Source organism: Lacerta agilis, chromosome 9 (genome assembly GCF_009819535.1).
Source record: "Lacerta agilis isolate rLacAgi1 chromosome 9, rLacAgi1.pri, whole genome shotgun sequence".
Classification (NCBI taxonomy): Eukaryota; Metazoa; Chordata; class Lepidosauria; order Squamata; family Lacertidae; genus Lacerta; species Lacerta agilis.
The window spans coordinates 54,385,992-54,410,358 of NC_046320.1; the positions used below are offsets into that span (position 1 = coordinate 54,385,992).

General features: G+C 42.5%; 1 protein-coding gene and 1 long non-coding RNA gene across 2 annotated transcripts; one reads left to right on the forward strand and one right to left on the reverse strand.

Moving 5' to 3' along the window:
- Positions 1–1,192: 1,192 nt before the first annotated feature.
- Positions 1,193–8,295, reverse strand: LOC117052996. The gene is made up of 3 exons (XR_004427336.1): positions 8,240–8,295; positions 4,370–4,476; positions 1,193–1,445 (listed from the first exon to the last, which is right to left on the reverse strand). It is a non-coding gene; the product is annotated as an uncharacterized LOC117052996 (long non-coding RNA).
- C9H4orf54 (chromosome 9 C4orf54 homolog) lies at positions 6,191–22,992 on the forward strand. The gene is made up of 3 exons (XM_033160444.1): positions 6,191–11,762; positions 15,099–15,143; positions 22,709–22,992. Exon 1 carries the CDS (start codon positions 6,731–6,733, stop codon positions 11,711–11,713), a length of 4,983 nt encoding a protein of 1,660 aa, XP_033016335.1. The 5' UTR covers positions 6,191–6,730; the 3' UTR covers positions 11,714–11,762; positions 15,099–15,143; positions 22,709–22,992.
- Positions 22,993–24,367: the final 1,375 nt, after the last annotated feature.

Below are 24,367 nucleotides of genomic sequence, written 5' to 3' on the forward strand. Positions count from 1 at the left end.
GAGGTAGGTCTGCCCCCTGAGGGCATTTTTATAACTGTGTCTACATGGCAGTCATTTTGGTTTGGTCAGGGCTGTTTCTGGATAAAGGTAGAACTGGTGCGGATCACCGTTGAAGGTGTTTCTCCTTTTGTGTCAACCTGTTGAGTTTGCACAAGGGCCACATCCTTTTTAGTCTCTATTTTTTAGGAGGAGATTGTACTTGACTAGGAAACTTTGGGCAAATTGCTGAATTCTCTCCCATTATGCCATCCATTAATACAGGCTGAGCTCCCTTTTTAAAAAAATAAATAAATGTTTGTTTTCTGAATAGTTATTTACATGGATTGCTTGTTCACCCTGAATCCTTGAGTAGTTAGAATGGGGTGGTAGAGGCACCACATAATACCTCTAAGTGGGATAAGCATTTTTTAAGTGTCTCTCATTGTCTGTGAGTGATTACCAAGGGTATGGGATTTAGGGCTGGCAAGAGAATGATTCCATCCATTAGCTTGGGCTGGGGCTTCTGTAAAAAAACTTTTCTCCTGTGTCAGAATTTGCCAACATGGTACTCTCCCGATTTTGTTGGACTATCATTCCCATCAGCCCCAGCAGGTGGCCTCAGGTGCAGTGTAAGACACCGTCTCTCTGCTATTGTTGAAGTAAGAACATGAGTCATGCTGGATGAGGCCAGTGGCTCGTCAAGTCCAGCATCCCATTCTCACAGTAGTCAATCAGATGCCTATAGGAAGACCATAAGCAGGATCTAAGCACAAGAGCACTATCCCTACCTACAATTCCCAGCAACTCCTATTCAAAGTCCATAATGCCTCCAACAGTGGAGGTAGAAAAATGTCATGTTAGCTAGTAGCCATTATCCTCCATGAATTTGTTGAATCCTCTAAAAAACTGCCCAAGTTAGCGCCCATCACTACTTCTTGTGGAAGCATATTCCATTGTTTGACTATGATCTGGATGAAGAAATACGTTCCCTTGTCTGATTTAAATAAGTAAGTCCAGTCACCTTCTGTATGTGGAAATGGGAGAGAGACAACCTTTTTGTCCTTTATTCTTGTCTAAGCCCAAATATTTGAAGTACTCCTAGATTTTCACCTCACTGATTCCCCCACCCCACCCAATGAAGGCCTTTTATCCTGTTTCAAGGACAAAGGGAGCTAAAAGGAAGCACATAAGTGTAAGTGTGTGTGTCCACAAAACTTCTTGTATTCAATTTTTCTCATGATACACACTGCTTGTGCTTGAAATGCTATCTCCTTGGATTTCAGTAAAGCCAGCTATTCCCATAAATACTCTTTCATGCCAACAGCACTGTAAATTCTAGATGGATGTAGTGAAGATTATTTGCATGTCAGGATGGCAGGTGTTTAGCTCTTAATCTGTTTGGTGGAAAGGCATTCATGCAACAGAAATCGAGCAGTAGTTCTGCTTTCTTTAAAAGGTGCTTCTTTCTAAAATAAATGCAGCAAGATGAGCCAGGGAGGGGGGGGGGATGCGAAAGGTTAACAATTTAATAACTTCATCATGCCTTGGTCAGCGTGTTTGCAAAGAGCATCTGGCGTGATGGTGTGACTTGATTAAGGGGAAAGGGAGTACTTTTTTGTATCTGTTATTTCGCAAGTACTTCTGCCCCTGACACTAACAGGGCTTCAGTTACAAGGCAGCACATTGCACTGTGTAATACAGCATGCCAGAATATGATCCTTTCTCATCCTGGAGAGGAAATGCAGTCTCCCATTCTAAGGGGCAATGTAAGGCCTCTAAATCCTTTTAATCTCACTCAGGTTAAGGTCTTGAAACCTGTCCAGGTTTACAGTTCCATTCCTCGGAAGAGGGTCGCGCTTGCAGAGAAAGGCAAATTTGAAAAGGAGTGTTTGACATGTGCAAAATAGCTTATTATGATCCTAATCTCTCAAATGAAACAGGGGACTAAAGATTTGGGTGGGTTTTTTATTAAAAATGTTTTTAAGGTCATGAAAATAGGTCTCTAATGCACAGAAGTTCTGGTTTTGAGATGTTCAGAATGCTTCAACAGAAAAGACAATCTAGTATAAGTTGTTCAAGAATAAGGTCAGATCTACAAATGTAGCAGAATGAGATAGTTAAGAGTCCTATGGCAGTGAAATATTTGTGCAACTTCAAAATGAAGTTACAATTTTTCCTGCTTTTAAAGAAATGTAACTCAACATTATAACATGAATATAAAAATAAATTAAGTTATTGATAGTTGTTATTCAAGTACACCACAATAAACAACCCATCTCAAAAAAACAAATTCTTCCCATTTCCAATTCCAGTTCTTACATGCATTTGTCCTGTTAACTATCCATCTAAATGACAAGTACTACTGTACTTAAGCCAAACCGCTAAAGATTACACTAAGGATAACAAGATTTTGCCCCTGTGCAAATCTTAGCTGCAACAGATTATTTTAGCTGAAACAGATTCCGCACTCTTCCTCCTCCTCATCATCATAATCAGTTTCCTAATTCTTTAAATTTCAGTGGATCCCACTCATTATTAAATATATACTGGTTATTATTTTCCTGACAAAAAAGTTAGCATGGAAAGAAAATAGTTCCACTATGTAGGAAGCTTCCAACAAGTGTAAGATTCACAAACCAGAAAGGAAGACATTGGTACAGTGTTTTCAACCAGAGTTTGACTGCAAGAAGGCCCAAAGTGGCTCTACATTTAGATTTTTTCAAAGCAGTTCTGTCCCACCTTTCAACCAGAAAAAAACATACAGTGGCTATAAAATCAATAATAAAAGGAAACTCAGCCACCTGATCTTGGTTTTTATAACAATTGATTAGAATAAAAACAATTGAAGAGGAGGCACCAGAAGCTGGTCTCTCAGTTGAACAGATGGAGTGGCCCTGCTTCCCTTCCCTTCCCCGACCCCCCCTCTCTCCTGCAGCCTGATGCAATAGGTGCTTATGTAAAGTAAATCACTTTACACTCTATCAAATAAATTCTGCTGCACACCGAAGTCTGCAGTATTAATTGTATCAGGCATCTTTAGCTGGCCCTCAAGACTCTTCTCAGGCTAAACCAGACCATGTGGGAAGAGTGCTATTGCACTGAGGTCCTGCTTATGGGTTTCTTGTAAGCATTCTGGTTGGCCATTGTAAAAATAGGATGCTGGACTAGATGGTCATGATGCAGCAGGACTCTTCTTATGTATTAATTCTTTTTTTTCCTTTTTTGGCCTCAGTATCTAATTCTTCTTATGAAAAATATTCTATATTAAACTTTCCTAGTAGTGACCATGTTGTAGACTAAAGTAAGAGATTACATATTTTTTGAAGGTGTGTGTTTATCTTCTGAAACACCAAGAAACTAATACAATATCATATTTCAACACTAGAGGGCCGTTTTGTACAAGCGAATGGAATTCTTGGTGCTATCCAGTCAGCCCACGGTGACTTGCAAACCTCAAAAAGCAAGCTACAATCTGAACCCCTGGCATGTAGTGGAAACGTCATTAAATGTGTTGTATTTTCATACTGGGTACAGAGATGACAGGCTGTAACTGGGGATAATTTTTGCAGGCAACTCTCTTAAAACAGACGTCCTTCCAAACCAGTTTTTGTCCTTCGTAATCAATTTCCTCCCTGGAAATTATCTTTCTCCCACTGGACCTTCCTGGACACTTGAAATAGCTCTCCATGACCAGATGCTAAAGTGTGAAATTGTGATGCTTTTCCTTTCTACTGCCCAGGGACTTAAATCCCTCCCACCTGATCTTAGACACAGATGTCCTGAGAAGTGATTCATGATCCAAGTTGATTCCCAAATTTGGCTATCCTGTATGGCAGGTTGTTACATTATGAACACTGTATGACTGGCTCAGTGCCTTACTCTGATTGAATGTCCAGCCTGTAATATAACCTGAGCATTCCATTTTCCTAGAAATGCTGTCTTCATTCTAACTATAATTTTAAAACTGTTTTATTTTGTAGTCACAGAATGCTTCTGGACAACAATTACTTTAAAATTACCAGTTATGAATAGACTACTGTATAGTGGGTAGATTAGTTTTTTTAAAAAACCTTATTTGAATATTCTCCCATTGTTGAGTATCATCAAAGTTCTTCTCCTAAAGAAGATGGAATGTGGCACATTTCACTCTCTTTCCCTCCTTTCTTACAGATCTATTTTCATTCTATTTCAATATTAATCATCTTTAATGTTAGTAATCTTTCTATCTACTAAAGACATGTAAGACTCCATCTTACATTGTTTCACAAGTTTCACCTTATGCAGTATTGCCAATGCTACATAGAAGTCTATACCCCAACCAGTTACCTGATGTTATGAGGAAATGTTACTGACCAAATCTGAGCTGTCATAGATAAAAGGAAACACTCACTGTGGAACACATCACTCCTTCCTTCTTCGAGTTTTCTAGTGCTGTTCCTTTTCCCACCGATGGAAAGGAAATGTCTTCGAAGGATCCTTTTCACAACAAAGAAATCCCTGTTGCATAATAATAAAGACGCCCAGGTTACCTAAAGGTCTACCTTTGCTGATATTAATTGACTTTAACCCTAAGATAGTCTTTGGATAGTCTTTGGCCTGTCTCCAGTGGAAAGAGAGGATGCCACTGTGGGTTTGACTCCCCTTTCCAACCATTTACAGACATATCTTAAGTACTTCGGCACCATGGAAAGGGTCTTCTTGGTGGTGGTGCCATGGTCATGGAGCTTTCTCCCTGAATAGATCTGACAGGCTCCCTTACTTCCTGCTTTCAGGAAGTCTATAAACACTTTTTTTTATCCAGCCAGGCACTTGATGTATGCCCCATCCCCTGCTGTTTCAAAAGTTATATGCTGTTTTAGTGCTGCTCAAGTGTTTATTCTTTTGAAGTTTTATAATTCTGAATATTTAGCATTTCTGTACTACACTCTTTTTCAAAGAAAGTGAATAGAAACAAATTATATGGTTATGGAACTGTTTCCTTAATTTTCATATTGGCCAACATTGTCTTAAAGCAGAACACTGTAAAGAAAAAACATGGTAAAGAACATTGCCTCTGGTCCAGAAGAAGGTATACATTTTGGAACATGGTTTTTCCAACCACAGGTTACCCAAATGAAGAATTTTTCCAAACTACAGTTCCTATGCAAATGTCACTTAATTCTACCTGATCCACAATTCAACATCTTTTGTTTGTATTTTCCTTGCTCTCAGTAACTGCTTTCCACCTTAAATATTTGAAAGTAGAAAGATGGGCAAGAACATTTTATTAGCAGGGGTTGGGATTCTTGCTGTGACTGATGGCTGAACACATTTATTTCTGCTATGTACAAATGTGATAGTTTAAAATAGTACTTTATTCAATCGGATGATATGACACACAGTCTATGTATAGTTAATAGTTTTGACCTAGCAAGCTACACTGATCTTACAAAAATGCTCCACAGTTTCATTACTCTCACCAAAGTGGCTATGAAAATCCAAACCAGTTTAACATTTTCCCAGTGCTTCTCTTCAACTTCTCTTTCCAGACGGTTAAAGACATATCTGAAGATTCAGTAGGAAATTATTTTCTTCTTGTGAGGTACAAAAAGTTGCTTGTTATCCAAGGAACAGCTTTACAGGAGTCAGAGAGAAGGTAAATGATTTGTTACCCAAGATTATAAATTGTCTTCTGTGCTGAAATGTGATTAGATCTGATTATAACAGGTGGCCACAATCCAGCATAAAGTTAGACATGCTTAAGTCCCCTTGACTCTAATGGGAATTAAGTGCAATTAATTGTGGCTGACATGTCTTGACTAAAACTCTTTCCTCCTGTACTCAGTTTATAGGATTGAGGGTTTAACTGATAGATTCTGTGTAATTTAAAATTACCTAAATTCTTTTTATTAAACTATATGTGTTCTAAGATATCCAGAAGATGTTTGCTTCAAGTATTTTGGAGGAAAACAATAATTTTGATAAGGGGCTACTCTAAAGAAAAACTTTTGAAATACTCTGGGCATGAAATACTTTAAACATTTTTGCATGAAATTTCAACCAGGTGCTAGACAAACTAACTTCTCTAATATGAACTAAAAATCAGAAGTTTTAAAAAGTTTACTATTAAAAATGCAAGTAATATGTTGTCTTCAATGCTGTATGAAAACTTAGTTCATTGTGAGCTTCTTGTCCATGCAAAGTGTCTAGAATTTTTATTTATATATTTAAAATTAGCACTTCAAACAGCAGTATATGCTTTCCACCCTGCTATCCCTTCTTCTTGTCACAGAGCATTCTCTCCATCCAAATACTACGTAATAAATAAGGCTAATATTCCTCTAACTATATAACGACTATATACTGAACAGGACCCCCCGCCCCCTTCATAACTAGAAGTACAAGAATTTCCATATGCTTTCTCTTCATTTTGGGATGTCTGGGGAAGCTGAGCTGCAGATGCTGCTAATACTGCTACTTCAGTTACCAATGGCATTCAGACTGATAGCTCTTCGTGCCAAACCAACAACTGTACTTCATAGCTCTGGAATAAGACACTGGCAGCAGCAGCTACCCCCCCATCTCCGCAGAGACAACAGCAGCCACCCGCCTTACTACCACTGCGGGACTATCGGGCGTCTCTCCAGGGTCTTCCGCTAAACTGCAGGGAGTGAAGTTGGGAACCACACCACTGGAGACACGTGTGTGTCTCCCAGCTTCGAGTCTTGGTCGAAATCTCTTTGTTCCCTTCAGTCAACTTGCAGTGATCGGAATGGAACTGCTTACAAAATCGCCTGCTGAGCAGATCATCACTCAAAAAGGAAATGCTGGAGAAAGCAACAGCCGAATGATGAAGCACCATTCTCAAGAGCCATCAACATCCTCATCTGAGGAATCAAAATATGTGGAGATTTATGATTTCCCTGGAGGGAGGGGAGAGAGTCCCCAAACTCTAAAACTGACTTTGGCAGGAAATGGAAGTAAAGTGGCCTTTATCAAACCTAAAAATGGACCTTATGGGATCAGTGAGGTTAAGAGATTGGCTAACAATATGCTGGCAGACAAATCTGCAAATGAAGCACCCCAGGATTATAAATCTAAAATGGAAGGCACTCCTTCCCCTGTGGGGATGAAGGCTGATGAGGTGGGGGGAAGCATCACTGGCACCAGCTCAGAAGGGTCTGAGAACACTTTGTCCCCTAGTATCTCCAACATTCAGCTTTACACAAATGGCTGCCCAGAATCATCCTCATCCTCTTGTCCTTCGCCAGTACAAGAGACAGGCAGCTTTCCAAAAATGGATGACATGGGAACGGAGGGGAAAACCTCCTCTTCTTCATTTGGATATGAAAGTGATGAGGACGATGATGCAGACTGCAAAGAAATCTGTCTGAGTAACCAGAGAGGAGGGTGCAGGCATGCTTCACAACTGATGCACTCGCAGCAAAGCTACACCAGTGAGAACAACTGTAACAATAATGATGAAGCACATTATATTACAACCCATGAAATCCAGCTTAGCGAAGTGGACCATGACATGGACTTTGATTATGGGTTAGCCTCTCGGTGGGATTTCGAGGACAACAATGTGATTTATTCCTTTGTGGATTACGCTTCCTTTGGGAGTGAGGAGACTCTTGCAGATACCCAGACAGAAGAGGACAATAGCTGTTATCTCAGCACGACCACCAGTGATCCCAATAATCAGACAGACAGTATCGATAATACCAGCAGTACAGAGATAGTCAGCATTAATTCTGAAAATGATACCCCTAGCACAGACAAATGCGCCAGCTCGGAAGAAAGTCAGTCCAAGAACCTCAGCAACATGAGTGAGAATTCTGCAGGCCAGATACTCCTATCAATCAAACCAACTTCCAGGGCTATAAATGAGCCTAGCAACCAGCACGAAAAGCAAAACATTATTTATGCTGCCAAGCATGAAGGCGACATGAGCCTCTGTGTCTCCACAGCTCATGAACGAAATTCAAGTTTGAAACAAGATGTGTTTCATGACTATGCAAAAAAAATTATTGCAGTTCCTGCACATTTGCAAACAAGGTGTGGAGCCATAAGAGCAAGAGAATTGGGAGGATATTCAAGCGGTGCCTCAAGTGTGGTAAGTGAGTTGGATGATGCAGATAAAGAAGTAAGAAGCCTGACAGCAAGGGCATTCCGCAGCTTAGCTTATCCCTACTTTGATACCTTGAACTTGAGCTCCAGTGAATCCTCCACATCTCTTTCGGATCACACACTAGGAATCAACCGGTGGTCAACTTACTTGGATTTAAAGTGTGGCAGCCTTGGGCAGAAAGCAGAGCAAAATCTTTTCAAAAGCAGCACCGCATCTGCAGGATGGAACAGAAGCACTGGGACAAAGACATCCAGTGACCAGTTCTACATTCACTCCAATAAGTCACAGACTAAAGCATTAGAGTTTGTTGTCAGCAAGCTTGATGGAGAAATAACACATGTTGAGACACCGCCTTGCTTTGAAAAACGGATCCAGTCAGGCTCCCGGGTTGTTACTTTATTGGAGACTCTGAATTTTAGCAGCAATATAAAAGCGGGTGTCCCCAGACCTGCTAAACCTTCTGAAAATGCTGCTGCTGGATCAAGTTGCACAGATGAAGTTACAGAAACACTGCCAAAGGAGCTGGGCAATGAAACTTGCAAACAAACTGGGCTGGCTGCAGAAACCATGGAAGGCACACAGAATAAATCAAAGTTTGCATCTAGTCTCCTCAAAAATGTTATCTCAAAGAAAATGCAACTGGAGCATGAGTTCAAAATGGAAAGGGGCGAAATCTCGGACACCACATATTCTGGTATGTCCAATTCCTTATCTTCTAAAGAGGTAGATGGTGCTTTCAAAGAAAAGTTAAGAGGTGGGGGTTTGCAGAGACAGAATTCTAGATATTCAGAAGGCAGCTCTGATTACACTATTGTAACAGCAGATGATTTGGGGGAGTTTTTTGACAGCAAGTCCCCTACCTCCAAGCCATCTACTCCCCGGGAGGGAAATGTTAGCCTGGATCGATCCCTTTCTGAAACATTCTTAGAAGAGGCATGTAAAATAAAAGAGAGTGCTTCTGAAACTCTCAAGGCAACTTTTCTCCGCAGCCAGAACAGTGCATTTAGAACATGGAAAGAAAAAGAAGCAGAGAACAAGGAGGAGAAAGCTCCTGTGGGAAAACTGAAAATTTCATCCAAAGGTGACTGGAAGGCTGATTTGGGAGAATTCTCAGCCAGCAAATCAACTAAAATGTCTCGTCTCTTTGTCCCAAATATTCAACAAACAACCAAAGAAAAGCAATCCAGCACACAAGTGACAAAATATTCTACAGCAACCAACGCAGCAGCTCAGACTGCCATCGCAACCACAATGATAAAGCCCAAACCTCCCGAGATCAAAATCAGCTTAGGTAGCATGCAGCAGAATAAAGATCACCCTTTCAATATTGCTAAGCTCCTCACACCCAAGCTATCTGGAAGTGTCCCAAACTTTTTCAAGGCAGCTGAAGATACCAGAAGCCAGCAGCAAAAACAATTCAAAGGGGAAGGTATGGACAAAGTGCCTCAATTTCTGGTACGTGATGTAAGAGAAAACAAACACAAGGTGCAAGGGCCTATCCATCAGGTTACAGATGTCAGGAAACTAATTAAGAGTAGCTACAGCCATGAGTCGGGGGATAACAACAGTGACAGAGGCAGTGTCAACTCGGACCAGGGAACATCTGAGCAGAAACCCAAGCAGCTGGTGACAGCAGGCATTTCCAGACCTGTGTCTCCCATGGTGATAACCTGTCAGGCAGTAAGCAACAGCAAGGAGGTCAAGAGCGCCAGCAAGGCTTCAGAGACAGGGGCCAAAGCAAGTAGCGGGGGCAAGATGCTGCCATCCAGCCAAGATGGGACAATCCTGGTGCACAGGACCTCAGGGAGGCTGCCCGTAGCTACAATCGCCCCTAACAAAAGCGACCCTCGCCAGCCTGCTGTGCTGAAGATAGTCTCCAAAACATCTGTGCCCTGGAGGCAACAACCACAGCCGCCGCTGCCGCAAATTCAACCTACACCAGTGGAGAAAAGCAGCAAGGTAGGCCCGCTGGTGGTGGCTAGCGAAGAAGAAATTCCACGGGAAGAGGTGGCCAAGGCACCCCTCACAGTGAACCACCAAGCGCTGGAGAAACTTACAGCGGCCGTCCGGAGCATGGAGGAGCTCTACAGCTTCCACAAGAACGAGTGGAAGCGCAAGAGCGACCCGCTGCCCATCACTGACAGCCACGTCCTGTCCCTCATCACCAGCGAGGAAAGGACCACGGGGGGAGCCACAGCCACGGGATCCAGGGAAGAGTCCACGGCCAGCGCCAAGGCAGAGGACCAGGATGCCAGTCAGAGTGCGGCCTTGACGACTTCCCCCAGCAGCAGGCCTGCGCCTGAGCGCCAACCCCGCAGCCGGACTGCCAACCCAACCAAGAACGCAGAGAAGGTGTCAGCCAAGATGGCGACCTTCGAAAGCTTGGCACAGGCTCGGGAGCGGGCACGAGGGCCGGGCTTCCGTGGGGAGGCCGCAGGGGGCACAGAGAGAGGCAGGGCCCCAGTGGCACCCCGCAGCACCTTCAACTTCAATGCCCAGGCCCAGAAGGCCAAGCAGCAGCCACCTCAAGAGCCATCTCCTGACCCGCCACCAAGAGGCCTGAAAGGCCAAGCCGGGCCTCGCTCCATCAAGCTCTTTGGGGACAGGCAGGGGAGCCTAGTCGAGCCGGACAGGGCACCCAAGGTGGCGGCGGCGGCTCCCGACTGCGGAAACTACCTGGCCATCCCTCTCAAGGCGTCGTCGTCGACGGAGCAGCCAGGGGCAGCCGCGTCAGGAGACCGAGGCGGCCGCCCGGGCCTAGTGTCCGCGGCGGCAGCAGCGGCGGCCCTGTGCAGCCACCAGCCCACCGGCAAGACCCACGGGCAGGAGGCGGCCAAGCAACAGCAGCGCGGAGAGGCAGCCGCCCCGCAGCCTCAGGCCGCCCATCCTCCGCTGCCTCCTCAGCAGCAGCAGCAGCAGCAGCCTCAGTTCGAAGTGTCCCCCGCGCAGCTCTTCCCTCAGGCCTTGTCCTTGGCCGCGGCGGCTGCCGCTTTCTCAGGCGCTGCCCAACCCACGCCTCTGCTGTGCTTCTCTCCGCCCGCGGCCGCCGAGCCCGCTGCTTTCCCGGCGCCTCAGGCGCAGCGCAAAGTGCTGCTGGACCTCAGCACCGGGCAGTGCTACGTGGTGGACGCGCCGCTGCAGCCGCCGCCGCCTCAGAAGAGGCGCCTCTTCGACCCCGAGACCGGGCAGTACGTGGAGGTGCCCCTGCCGGCCCAGGCGCCACCTCCGGCCGTGGCCCCCATGACCCTCCCGGTGTCCTCCCTGGCGCTGGGCGCGGCGGGAGCCTACGGCGCCCCGGCCGCGGCCTACATGATCTACCCAGGCTTCTTGCCGGCCGTCTTGCCTGCCAGCGCCCTGCAAGGCCAGCTCACCCAGCAGCAGGGTGGAGAGATCGGCCCCGCCAGCCCCGGGGCGGACAGCCCTTACTACATGCCCACAGGCAAAGCTGCTCAGCAGCAGCAGCAGCAGCCACAGCAGCCGCCACAGCAGCAGCAGCAAGGGGTTCCTGGCGAGGGGAAGGCGCCGCTCATCAGCATCACCTCGCAGCCTCTGGGGCCCAGGATCATCGCGCCTCCTTCCTTCGACGGCACCACCATGCGCTTCGTCGTGGAGCACCGGTGATGGAGAGCCCGACCAGGGATGTTGCTGCTCGCTGCTGCTGCTGCCACGGGTGAGTTGGGCTCTTGGCCAGCAAGCCAGGGCGGCGTGTTTGTTATCCCAGGCCTCCTCACAGGCAACGTAAGGAAAGGGTCTCCCCCCCCCCCAAACACACACACCCATGCATGCCCACTCGTCCTAGGATAGCCACCTGCCCGTCATAATACAGGATTGCCCCCTGTTTCAGTGCAAAAGGCTACGTCCTGTATGGGTACAATTTTGACCTGGGTGTCAGGTCTTCTCTCTCTCTCTCTCTCTCTCTCTATCTCTATCTCTGCCAAGTTGCATGGGTTTGAATGGGTGTGTGAATGGAAATGTATTTCAGCTGTGGGTCACCAAGCACAGAGAGGTTTTATGAATTCATGTGTGTGCACACCTACAAATTCCAGAGGAGCCATCCTGTTAGGTTGCAATGGATTGTAATGGATTGTTTTGAAGTCACTTCATCAGATTTAAAAAAGAACAACACTATTCCAATCACAACCTTGTCCTGTATTTTGCCAGAACAAAGGTGGCAACCCTACTTACTACAAATGTGTGAGTTGTGAGGTGGAAGCCCCGTGGGGTAAGGCACTGTGCACATTGAGAGCTTGCTTTTACCTTTACCTTTGATTCAGGGCAGCTGGTTATCACGCTAACAACTTGAGCAGCCCTTTCTCGATCCCCATGAATAAGCTGGTACTGATTATGATTAGTTATTAAATTTGTCACAAGTGGCTCTCTCGTATGTTCACACCAGGAAGCAGTTGCCAAAGGGGAATAATATGTGTGCACTCACATGGTGGTGTACATGAGGTTTATACATGTTTCCTATGCAGAAAGTGATGTCCTTAAAGGTAGGCATTGTTGCATGTGTGTAGTAGCCCTGTGATTAATTGGGGGGGGGGGGGCGAGTTAAAGTTTTCTGTAATGGATTAATCAAACTCTGTATCTGAGCACTTTCTGGTTTATTGGTTAATGCACCCACTTGCATCTTCCCCAAGATAGGTTTTTTAGGGTTTTTTGTCAAGAGAGAGTTAGCAGAAGAAGAATGTTTTGGAAGATGAGACGCATCAGATTTTTAGTGGTCCCTGTTTGATTATAAGGCAGGATAAATTCAGAGGAACAGCTGAGCTGAAGAAAGTGAGGAGTGTCTGTGTGTGTTGACTGTTAGCGTGAATGCTCTGACATATCACAGAAGTGGCGAGATTGTAGATCACCACCTGGCTCACACTACACACTTCAAAGAAATGCCAAGAGCCACTGAGCTGCAGTTTCATCACTCATCTGTGACATATGAGACTGTTCATACTAACAGTAGAGTTGCCAACTTTTTTCTGGTAGGGCTTTAACAGCTGCTCAACAAGCAGAGATTCTGCAGGTGGAGTTTTTGTTCATTATGTATAGATAAAGGTACAGGAGTCTTGACAGGAAAAGAAAGTTGTGTTATGCTATGTCCCCCCATAGTAGCTATTTTGACTGGCACCCCCCCTCCAGTTGCATACAACCCATAGTTGTTGTTTTTTTAAAAAAAAAAAAAAAAAAAAGCCTAGGGCATATAGCAGCTTGGGTTTCAGCAGGGAAACAGTGAAGTGAAAAGAGTTCACCACCATGTCAAGGTCTTGATTTGGACTGGGCTCACTTGTGGTGGCTTTTTGTAAAAATTGAGACCTGGCTAGCCCCACCGTATTCAAAAATGGTGATTAAAGCAATGTTTAGTTTGGCCCTCATTGCATCCAGTAGGTGAGAGCAGGGTAAGCCTAGAGTCTGCTGTATGTCTTGGCCAAGGTTCAATATCAGCAAAAGATTCTCCTGCATCATATTGTACTTCATTTTCTAGGATGCTTTCCCCCCACTTGAAGTGTCTCATCTTCTTTCTTAAAGAGGTGTATCTGTGTACGGAGGGATAAGCTTGAGTTGAGTGTAATAAATCTTTCATCTTAATGGGAGAGTGGATACTCTATACAGGTATTTGTGGTTACACAAATAGCCTTGTCGGTCTCTGTACACTAGAACTTCAAGCAAGCTAAGTGTGCACTTAGATGAGATGGCAGGAGGACACCTCCCACTCTTTTTTTAAAAAAAGGTTAAAAACAGCTATAGGGTAACCAGGTTGGGCTTACAGCACACCCCTCCAACGCCTTCCTTTCATTTTTAAATCACCCCCCCCCCCCGCCTTGAAGCAGCTACCTGCCCAGCATGAGTGGGGAGTAGCAGCTTTGGGTGAAAGGGCTACCAATCCCCTACTGCTGTGGCTCTAATCCAGTCTAGGCAGCTGGTATTCTTTTTTTAATGCAAGAGGCCCACTACCTCATCTAGAGTAACCTTTACTTTGTGGATTCAGTGCAAGGTGTAATCAAGAAAGTAACCTGCCCAAGGGAAGCCTGCAAGCAGTACGTGAGTCTTGGATTCCCAGCAAGTGGTATTCAAAGACATATTGACTCTGATCTTAAACGTAGAACGAAGCCAACATGGCTAGTAGCCATTGCTAGCCTTATCCTCCATGAATTTGTTTAATTCTCTTTTAAAGCTACCCAAGTTGGTAGTCATCGCTAGCTCTTGTGGGGGTGAATGCCACAATTTCACTATGCCCTGTGTGAAGAAGTACTTTCTTTGATCTGTCCTGAATCTTGTAACATTGAGCTTCATTGGATGCCCACAAGTTCTGGTGTTATGGGAGGGGGATATTTTTCTTTCTTTCTCCACAAAATGCATAATTTTATACGCTTTTAATTTTATACACTGTAATCACATACACTTAAGATTCAAACTTCAGAGGTACATTCTGCTTGGGCTTTGTCTCAATATGTTTTTGGTATAAAAATAGAAACTGGTGGCCCTCAGCATAATGAAAATCGTTTTGGGAGTGACTTCAAAGGTAGAAATTTCCTGCACCATTTTACTACCAACTTTGGTTGCAACTCTTGTTTTTGTGAATGAGGAATTTAACACAGATTTAAGATTCAGAAGCAGAAAGTGATGTAAGCATGTCAGGGTTGGATTGGGCAACCTTCAAGGTTCCTTCCAACTTTATGATTCTGAGATCGGATTTTGGACTGGAGAATTTATGGATTGTATCTAATATTATGAGTTGTATCTAATATAAACCATGCTCAGAGTACTCCCTCTGTATTTAAACCCGCTGTGTTTAATGGAGATGGCTAGTCTAGGGTGAGTGTGACTGAGTTGGATATAACCCTATCAAGAACGGTAAAGCAGCATGTCCAACGATTTTGTGTGTGTGTGTGTGTGTGTGTGTGAGAGAGAGAGAGAGAGAGAGAGAGAATTGGACCTTTATTCTAAGATGCTTTCTAACAAACTTTGTTCTGTAAATCAAGGATTTATTTTTTGTTTGTACTTTATCTTACAGGCACAAACAACGAGAATTTCTTTCCCTTAATCTGAAAACGACTTGGTAATGCTAAGCTCTCATTTAAGCTGCTTTTTCTCTTTGTCATGTATTTCTCATGCATTTTTTGTACAACACAAGTGTTGATGATGTTCATGTTTGTATAACACCCCCTCCCCCTGTTTTTTAACTGTGCATAAATTTAATTATGCAAGTGTGGGTGGGTGAGTTGTGGTATTTTTTTGTAAACTGTCTATATATAATGCAAGGTAATTGTTATGCCTGCTAACACATGTGGCTAACTACATGTTACATGCAAATGCATGTAAAGAAACAATGCAAGCCGTTTGCTTTTTAATGAAAAGCAGCTTTGAATGGAAAAACAATAGAATGCAGAAAGAAGGCAAGTGCTTAACCTGTTCCCTGACATAACTGCAAAAACTCCACACGGGAAGGGTTAGATGCCCCTCCCTCATCTGTGTTTCTTTTTTAAAAAAAATATTGATTGCGAGGAATTTGATACACACATTTGTGTGTAACATGTAGTTTTCCTGAAGCTTTAATTTGATCTGTTTTTCATGGTCCACTCCATTGAGAAAAAGACATGTAAAGATGATGTAAAGTCATTTCAAATTTAGTTCCGTTTCTTCAAAGGTATTAAAAGTTTACAAGTAACAGCAAACACATGTTGTTTCCCCTGAAAGAATACACAAGTTGTATTCTTGAAATAATCTTCAGTAGGAGCTGAGTTAGGACCTGGTTTACATTATAGGTATGCACTTTGATGAGCTTGGTTCAATGCACCTAGGTTCCAGTTTAGCTAAAGCCAGTCATGTCTATGCCCCAGTGAAAACATACAGGGCCCAACCAGAGGCACCAGCTTGTGAGGCAGATTGGGGGACCCTTGTTCCTTCAGGAGGTCATGCATGCAACGACGTCACATCAGGATGCGATGTGCAATGTTCCCACATTGCACTAGGTTGGAGGAGCTAGGAATGCGGCAGCAGCATGACTTCCCCTCCTTCCCTTCCACGGCAGGAGGAGGAGAAGGAGCTGGCCACTGAAGCCGCACTGCTGCCCTGTTCCTGGCTCCTCTGACCTCACCTAACATTGAGATGCGCCCCCCCCAACAAATATGGGGGGGTCAAAAGGGTTCAGCCCCCAGGTGTTGGCGCTCCTGGGCCGGATTCAACTAACAGGTCCTGCTAGCAGAAGCCCACAATAGGACTTGAGCTAGCACAGCAAGGCTTTCCCTACCTCTCCCCCCCCCCCGCCCCATTTGCTAAGGGCGGGCAGGAAGACTCAAAGAAACAGCACACAGGGAAGGAAAGGGGAGATCATTCCATCAGGCAAGCAGAAATGCTTGCATTGACAAAGCGATCTCCTTGGATCCCTCTTATTAGTTGCAAGATTAAGACTACAAGCATAAAACCACTCACCCAAGTGTAAGACCCATTGAATTCAATTGGATTTACTTCACATTATATATGGATGGGATTACATTGATTTTAGCAGTATGTGAAGCCCAATCCTATGCATGTTTACTTTGAAGCAAATCACATTAAGTTATTGGGGATTACTGCCAAATACATGTGAATAGGATCGCACTTTTAGTTATGATTTAGATGGATTGGGCCTTAATCACTAATTATGTTTTTTGCAGACTCGGTTGTGAAAATAACTGGAAGCTTGCTTTGATTGCTTTATAATTCAAAATTTGCTGCTTTGTACTATTTTGTGTCATTTTATAAGGAGCCTTGACCACATTAAAAAAAAGATCAGAAAACTAGAAAAGGAATGTACTTAAATCTAGGGATACTAATTTTCTTTAGCAGGCTAGGTGCCTTTAAGAGTTTTGCAGCAGACAGAAATTCAACTGGTGAAGTTTACCCCATCACTGAATCTTCATGTAGAAACAAGTGGTATTCTCATTGATATTCTAGTCTTGTATATAGATATGCAAAAGGCGTTCACCTTTAATTTTAAAGGCAAAGATAACTTTAATTTTCCCTTCTATCCAAGTGTTTAAGCTAAACATGTTTTTTTGTGTTTGTGTTTTTGCAAATGTATGAATTTTGGAGAGTCTCTTTAGAAAATATTTTATGAATGTAAACATAACCACCTATTTTTTGTCAGTGTCCTATGCCAGTTACATGTTTGGCATCAAGCTAAAGCTCAAAGATTTACCTCAAAGCTTTCTCAAGGAAGGAGAATTAACACTTTAGTGAGCTTTTGAAATCGAGAAATGTTGTAGGAAGTTTACTTGATGCAGGCACTTCAATCTTAGCTACACTTAGGACCCACCCAGGAGAACTTGAGACTTTCCCTGGCCTGCCATGATTACTGGGCATATGTGCCATATGTAGCTGAGAGAGACAGAATATGCTCTGTCAGATATGCTAACCCTGTACTTATCCCCCAAACATACAGACATACCTTCCGTTCACTGTTTGTTGCATTGAAATCAATACTTTTTGGACTAGATCAATTAGCTAGGGATGAGGTGCTGCGTTTCTCTTGTGGGGAGGTTTGTCATTTGCCTATTGTGATATTAGTAGCATTGCCACTGGAGTGAATTTGGATCTTCCTCCTCAGGTGAAGCATCCAAGGAAAGCAAAACACAGGAGTTTCTTTAAGGTGCTCTAAGGGCTGTTCTGCACATCATTTCACTATCATGGAATATTGTCTAAAGTGAATTTGCAGAAATTACAGTGGTACCTCTTGTTATGAACTTAATTTGTTCCGGAGGTCTGTTCTTAACCTTAGTTACAGGTAGGTAGCCGTGTAGGTCTGCCATAGTCAAAACAAAATAAAATTTTAAAAAAATTCCTTCCAGTAGCACCGTAGAGACCAACTAAGTTTGTTCTTGGTATGAGCTTTCATGTGCATGCACACTTCTTCAGATACAAAATAAAAAATAATAAAAATTCCTTCCAGTAGCACCTTAGAGACCAACTAAGTTTGTTCTTGGTATGTTACAGGTAGGTAGCTGTGTTGGTCTGCCATAGTCAAAACAAAATAAAAAATAAATAAATTCCTTCCAGTAGCACCTTAGAGACCAACTAAGTTTGTTCTTGGTATGAGCTTTTGTGTGTATCTGAAGAAGTGTGCATGCACACGAAAGCTCATACCAAGAACAAACTTAGTTGGTCTCTAAGGTGCTACTGGAAGGATATTTTTTTTTTTTTCGTTCTTAACCTGAAACCGTTCTTAACCTGAGGTACCATTTTAGCTAATGGGGCTTCCCGCTGCTGCCGCCGCGCAGTTTCTGTTCTCATCCTGAGGTAAAGTTCTTAACCCGAGGTACTACTTCCAGGTTAGCAGAGTCTGTAACCCGAAATGTTTGTAACCCGAGTTACCACTGTATGAGGAATTTCAAGGGAAGCCCAGAGTAGTTTCAATACAGGAATTGTAACATTTCCCAGGGGAGATTTCACACATCCTAAGATTTTAGTGAAGGCCATGTGTGTTCACACAACATTACCGGTCAGTCTAAGTTGAGTTCATTTGCTGCACCTGTAGTGAAGAAAGTGAAACTTGAAACATGCAAAGCCTGTGTAAGAAAAAGATACTCAATAGAGATACTGAAGGCTGTACGTACAATTCCATTTCACGTTATTGCTGTGCAGTACTTTATGATACAGAGCTTAAAGGAGAAACATCTTTTATTGAATAGATCATTAGGAAAAGGGGGTTGCTGTATCAGTCTTAATAAATGGCCAAGGCATGTCAAAACTAAGGGCATGTCCCATAACTGCCATGCTAGGCTGATAAAACCAGCAGCCAAGTCCCCCCCAAAGACCAGACATGCTTGCTGGTGCTTTGTGTAACTGATGGGAGCATTTGCAGCAGCTCCCAGCCAAAATAAATAAGCTATAGTACTCTAAGGATTTGTTCTGTTTTTTTCACATTGTTGGAGGTTTTTTTTTTAATTGAACTAGTTAGTTTGATGAGCTCAAAGGTACATATTTATCGGGCCACGTTGCATCTCAATGGGTTTAAGTGAGCATCACAGTGGCCTTGATTGTTGACCTGCTTTGAACACTAAATGTAAAACTATTTGATAGTATAGGGGTAGACCATTTGATCTGTTGCAGTGTGAAAGTGTTTTCATGCACGCCATTTACCCAAGACACCCCCTGACTTTATTCGTATTTCCTTCAACCACAACTAAAGAAGCTGAATGATTACAAGTGCCGGTGCCGATTTAAGTGTAGGACAGGAGAGTCCTCCACTTACCTGCTCCAGAAAGGATTCACCTCTATGGTATTAATGGTGCATGGAAAACCAGTTCACACATGGCACCAAATGAAGGCTAAAAGGGCAATCCACCTTCCTTCAGTCTATTTAATCTATTTCAAAATGGGATGCCTGCACAGTCAGAGCTGCATTATCACCATTCACATGTGCTTACAAATAGCATGAGAGGGGCTCAAAGATAATTTCTATGGCATGTGTGAAAAAGCTCTGAAATTTTACATCCTTATTAAATACTCTGCAAGCATATCTCTAATTAGGGGTGATTTAATATGTGGATTTCCCGTTTCCCTGTATGAAATGAAATCACAGTGGTACCTCGACTTACGAGCGACTCAACTTCCATATCTTTCGACTTCCAAATGGCCGCCGCTTCCGAAATTTTCCACTTGCGAGGGGAAAGCGGCGGCAAGATACCTCCACTTACAAAAATTTGAATGCGCTTTTTTCGACTTCCGAATTTTTTACCATTCCGAGATGGTGCCTTCGACTTACGAAGATTTCGACTTATGAGTGCACCTTCGGAACGGATTAATTTCGTAGGTCGAGGTACCACTGTATACCAACTCTGAAAAATGAATGGGTCACAACCCCATTTTTTGTATGGTATAAATAATTTTATTTTTCTAGCTTTGGGTTTGTTTTTGCAGTTTAATGCTTCTTAACAGAAAATGAATTCATTCATTCTTTTCAAAAAAATCTAATTCTCCAAGTATTCTCTGCTATTTTTCAAAGCCTGCATGTGATGCACAAAAGATTTGTATGATGTTTTCAGACTGCCGGACAGTATGGATACCACAGTAGCTCAGACATATTCTCATGCACATAATATTAGAATCCGTGTGATCAGTGACATATTTCCTCTAACTCGGTGCTCATGGAAATGTTTCTCTGTACAGTTTACAAGATACATGTTTGCACACAAACACACACACCACAACCCTGCGCAGAGTTAGGCACACTTAATTCTGTCTTGTATTGTGGCCAAAAGCTCTCAGGGGTTACAATTTTGCCCAGTGTACTTGAAAATAAGAGTGGAACTGCATGTGATCAGAAACACGGGGTTACTGCCAAAAACACAACAGCCTTGTGTCAGAACCCCTCCCCCTCCTCAGTAGCACATGATTCAAATTACCTCATGTCTTGACATCATCACACTGAGCATTTTTTTACCAATCCTTCATTTTTAGCTGGCAGTGTTGGGGAAACCCAAGACCACCAGGGAACTGTTTCTGATAATGTGTAGTTCTGCTGTTATAAAAAGACCAGGCACCCTATATTTAAATGTTTGTACAGATTTTTAGTGCCTGTAAAAAAAAAAAAAACCTTTTCTCAGGGCAAATCTCCTCACTTGGTGCATTTCAGTCATAATATCAGGTTATGCTTAATTTTTACTGTTGTATACTAACTACACTTTTGTGATTGTAGAGAGAACTTGATTCTATAAGATTGCTGTGAGATTTCCTGATAATATTCTGGACCCAAGCAGGAAAGCAATTAAATATGTGACAGGAATGGTCTTGGTGAAAGCACAGGTGTAAATACTTTACTGCACCAGGGTCAGAGGTTTCATGGGTTATTTTGCAGGATTGTTCCCCCAGATTTTTACGTGTAGACAGGCAGGTTTGTGGAGTTGGCCCTCTCTAAAAATACTGGTCCAAGATGCTGGAAAAATCCAATAAATGTGGTGCTCTGCATATGCCTCATGTTATTAGGGAGGGGTCATAGTTCAGTAATAGAGCACATGCTTGGTTTGTATCATATTTCAGATTCAGCACAGTTAATGGATCTCATGTAGCAGAGTTGCAAAGACTGTCTCCCTAAAACTCTGGAGAGCTAAGTACAGTCAGCATAGCAGCACTGCACTAAATTGATTACTGGTCTGGTATAAGCCAGCTTTAAAAGTTGAACTGTATGTAGTCTGGGAAGGGCTTCAAGAATCAGATCCCCCTCCCTTTCACAAGTCTGTATACCTGCCCACTGGAGCCCTACTCCAATTTTTTCCTTCCCTATCCTTAATGCCTTGCATTATCCATGTATTTATTAATTTAGGCTGATATCCAATTAAGTCATACTCAGAGTACACCCATTGAAATAAATGGACATGTTTCTTAAGTTCATTGATCTTTATGGATCTACCCTGAGTATGGCTAACATATCATCCTACAGCTTTTCAATTTACCGGTAATACAAATTAAGACAGAAAACCAAACCTAGTTGGTCCTACTTCATATTAGTTACTATTATGAGTGCTGATGCAGAACATCATTTAATAAATCAATTTTTGATTTTTTAACTGTGCTTTGAATCCAGACTATGGGGTTGCATAAAAAGAACCGTGAGCAGAAGGGAAATGGTTGCTGGTGCTGTTCTGCAAACACTTAAGTGTTTGTTTGCTTTGTGTAGGCTGTTGTACAAGCAAACCTCTTTGGATTTCCTTTTTTCATCAACCACATTCTCACACAAACTGTAAAATAACCCTTGCATACAAGGAAGATCAGCTTCAGATTCAAGCCTATGAATAAGCCAAATTAGTTGATTATATAAAATCAGCTAACAACATTTGTAGAACAGGTGTAATTTATATTACCTGCTTACAGTGTCTGGCTGAATTTAAGTTTCCAGGTCACAAGTAGTTCGGCTTTTGATTTACTGTAATGTAAACCATGGTCTCCCCATAAAAGGGTTAACATGCTAATAGGTTTATATATTTTACACATTGCAGCCATATCATTTTGCAGGTAAGATTACTCTCAGTTAAGAAGCAATGATAGCATGTAGGCATCACTTTAGTGGTTTGGGTCAGCATCAGAGCCCACTCAATCAATCCACAGGGAAATTTCTGATTGGTTTCCCTGGGTCTTGTATGAGGCCGCCTTTTCGAGCCTGAGATGTTGTACTGAATGCCTATATACAGGAATGACTTTTACACTATTATGTTTGTTACTTTTTTCTTTTGGGTAGCTGCTTCAGATAACTTTGTTTTCTGCCCACAGAAAGATGCCTTTGCCACCCAGTTTTGATGGCCATGGTGTCATTTCTTTTCCTGTTAGAAACTGCAGCGAATTACTTAAGGGCAGTAAATTCTAAAACGCTTGATTTTTAAAATGATCTGTGGTGGTGGTTCTCCGCCTCTCTCCATCTTCTAGATAAGGGAGGATCAGCGTCAAGTAATTTAAAGAGCAGGGAGACATAAAGAAAGTGCAATGATAATGAATGATAATGTCAGTTGTATGTTGGGCTTGAGTGCAGTTGAGCAAAATGGTGAGGGCAGATTGCTTTGAAGACTGTTTTGGTGAAATGGACTGCTGTTTGTGGAAAACCTAAAAGACAATTATCTAGAAAATGTTGACTCTATGCTGCTTTCAACATAGATGACATTGTAGCGAGTTATTGGCTGAAGTCTGGCGTGATCCCATTACAGAATGCTGTGAGCTTGGAATTCAAGGACAGCAAACCCAGCAAAGGAGCTCTGGGAATTGCACTACGGGTGTGTTGCACATAGCGAAGATTTAATTGTATGAGGATCACAAGAATATAATAAACTGTTTAAATGCTTTAAGCATCAACCTTTGTATGCAAACAAGCAAGCATTTGTATATTTTTTGAATGTTATGACAAATAAAATGTATTTTTCATTAAACTATATTATAAACAACCTCTTAAGTACACTGTGGTTTTTTATGTTTTATTTTCAGTCTACACACACACAAAACTCTTAAGATTCAGTGTCAGGAAATAACACTAAACTGGTAATTGCTACAGAGGTGATAAGCTGACTTTCTGCACGTAGGCACTTTGAAATCTCTAACATATGACAAGAATTATTCATATTGGGTTATATTAAACTTTTATACAGGGTAGAGCTGCTGAAATATACCTAAATCAAGTCATGGTAGTTAATTGCACTGAGTAAAAGTTAATTAAATACAACACATCATTGTAATCCTAGCCATTCCTTTAGTGAAGATGAGTAGATTCATGCTACTTCCTTTGCAACCAGCATTCTGGCTGTAGTTATTAAGTTAGAAACAGGAATACGATTAAGTTAGGAGAGGAATACGATTTATATGAAAAATTAGCATAATATGTATTATATGAACTCTTTTACCCCAGAAAAGCTTAATCGCTGGATAGTTTACCAAATCCTGATTTGCATTGCAAAATGTAACAACAGAAGATTGTTACTGTTAGCATTTTACTCTCTGTCATCTAAATAAAATACATTTTATCGGTACATGACCTAACAATGTTTCCCCTTTATATTAACCTAGTATCTGACTTAGGTTTTTAAAAAGCTGTCTACATTATAGTGGATCCAGCTTGGACAAAAATAAATATACCTTCCCAGTTAATAAAGCTGCTTGTGCCTGTAAATCATACTCTAAGGGAGTTTCAATTGTTTCAAAAGCTAGAAATTACCGTACTTTCCCTTCTATAAGACTAGGGTGTGTTTTTTTTTTACTAAAAAATAATGTTTAAAGGAGGGGTAGTCTTATACACGGGGGGCAATCTCCCCCCATTTTCTTAATTTTGAGTCCCCCAAAATAGGAGGCATCTTATACACGGGGGCGTGTTATACACGGAAAAATACGGTATGTTGTGTTACCAAACTCAGAATAGTGCTCAACAACAGTTTCACAAAGTGACACCCGCAGAAAACGAAACAAAATAAAAAATAAAAAAATTATTTCATGTACAGTGGTACCTCGGGTTAAGAACTTAATTCGTTCCGGAGGTCCATTCTTAACCTGAAACTCTTCTTAACCTGAAGCACCACTTTAGCTAATGGGGCCTCCCTCTGCCACTGCGCCGCCAGAGCACGATTTCTGTTCTTATCCTGAAGCAAAGTTCTTAACCTGAAGCATTATTTCTGTGTTAGCGGAGTCTGTCACCTGAAGCGTATGTAACCTGAGGTACCACTGTATTGTTTTTGTGTTGGTAGCATGACACATGTAGCAGCACAATTTATTTTCTTATTTGATCGCCTATTGCATTTGCGCCAGCAGTACATCCTTTAATAGCAACTGAAC

Coding starts and splice junctions, on each gene's coding strand:
- C9H4orf54 (XM_033160444.1), top strand. CDS start 6,731: ATGGAACTGCTTACAAAATCGCCTGCTGAGCAGATCATCACTCAAAAA.